This window comes from Pteropus vampyrus, unplaced genomic scaffold (assembly GCF_000151845.1).
Source record: "Pteropus vampyrus isolate Shadow unplaced genomic scaffold, Pvam_2.0 Scaffold454, whole genome shotgun sequence".
Lineage (NCBI taxonomy): Eukaryota > Metazoa > Chordata > Mammalia > Chiroptera > Pteropodidae > Pteropus > Pteropus vampyrus.
Window position 1 is genome coordinate 288,534 of NW_011889235.1, and position 1,012 is coordinate 289,545.

General features: G+C 61.2%; 1 protein-coding gene across 1 annotated transcript in view; it reads left to right on the forward strand.

Annotated features, from left to right (window-relative positions):
- DMBT1 (deleted in malignant brain tumors 1) overlaps positions 1 to 1,012 on the forward strand; it is a 49,000-nt gene that overhangs the window by 14,335 nt on the left and 33,653 nt on the right. Inside the window, 2 exon segments of the mRNA XM_023524260.1 lie at positions 274 to 579; positions 582 to 638. Of these exon segments, the coding sequence (XP_023380028.1) occupies positions 274 to 579; positions 582 to 638 (363 nt within the window).

Consider the following 1,012-nt stretch of genomic DNA (forward strand, 5'->3'; position numbering starts at 1 on the left):
TAGTGGGGACAGTGTTGGCCTGGCCTGGAGCTGTGGGCTGCACCCTGACTGTGCCCCGTGTGGTGGGGGGCTGTCCTGCTCACCTCCCCCGGGGTCATGGGGTGCATCCTGTAACTGCAGCGTCCTCAGACCTGGACAACAGGGACGTGTAGCTTTTTTATCTGAATTGGTGATTGAAATGTGGGCATGGACATGGCCGGCTTCTTGGCCAGGGCACGTGGCTGTGAGTCAGGGCCCTGGGTCCAGGACAAGACTTGGATCTGTGTGTCCAAGACAGACAGGCAGGTGTTGTCCTTGTGTCCCCTCTAGACGTCGGGTCAGAATCACCTTTGTCCCTGAGGCTGGTGAACGGAGGTGACCGGTGTCAGGGCCGGGTGGAGGTCCTGTACCGAGGCTCCTGGGGCACCGTGTGTGACGACGACTGGGACACCAATGACGCCAACGTGGTGTGCAGGCAGCTGGGCTGTGGCTGGGCCAGGTCGGCCCCAGGAAGTGCGCGGTTTGGTCAGGGCTCAGGGCCGATTGTCCTGGACGACGTGCGCTGCTCAGGACAGGAGTCCTACCTGTGGAGCTGCCCGCACGAGGCTGGAACTCACACAACTGTAACCACTGGGGAGGATGCCGGCAAATCTGCTTGGGTGGGCCACCAAGATGTCCGGTCCCCCTTCTGGGCACATGGTGACACCATCTCAAGAGAGAGGGGCCCGAGGTCTGAGAAGCCAGCTCGAGTGCCAGGAACTAGGTCCAGTCCTAGTCTGCGCTGACCGGAATATTGTGGGAGGGTGGATGTCGTAAGCCCTCACCTTCTCCTGCTTGGACGTCGGCTTGGGGATATTGTGCCTCCATCATCGCCTGCCAGCGCTGAGATTCAGTTCGGTCACATGGGCACCCTGAGTGGAGGATACTGTGCCCAGGGGGATGGCAGGCAATTAGTGATCACGGTTGCCTAGGCAGCTGATGGGGCATAGGTCGGTCCCAACACCACGGCCCCCGACTCCATCTGTCCAAGCTG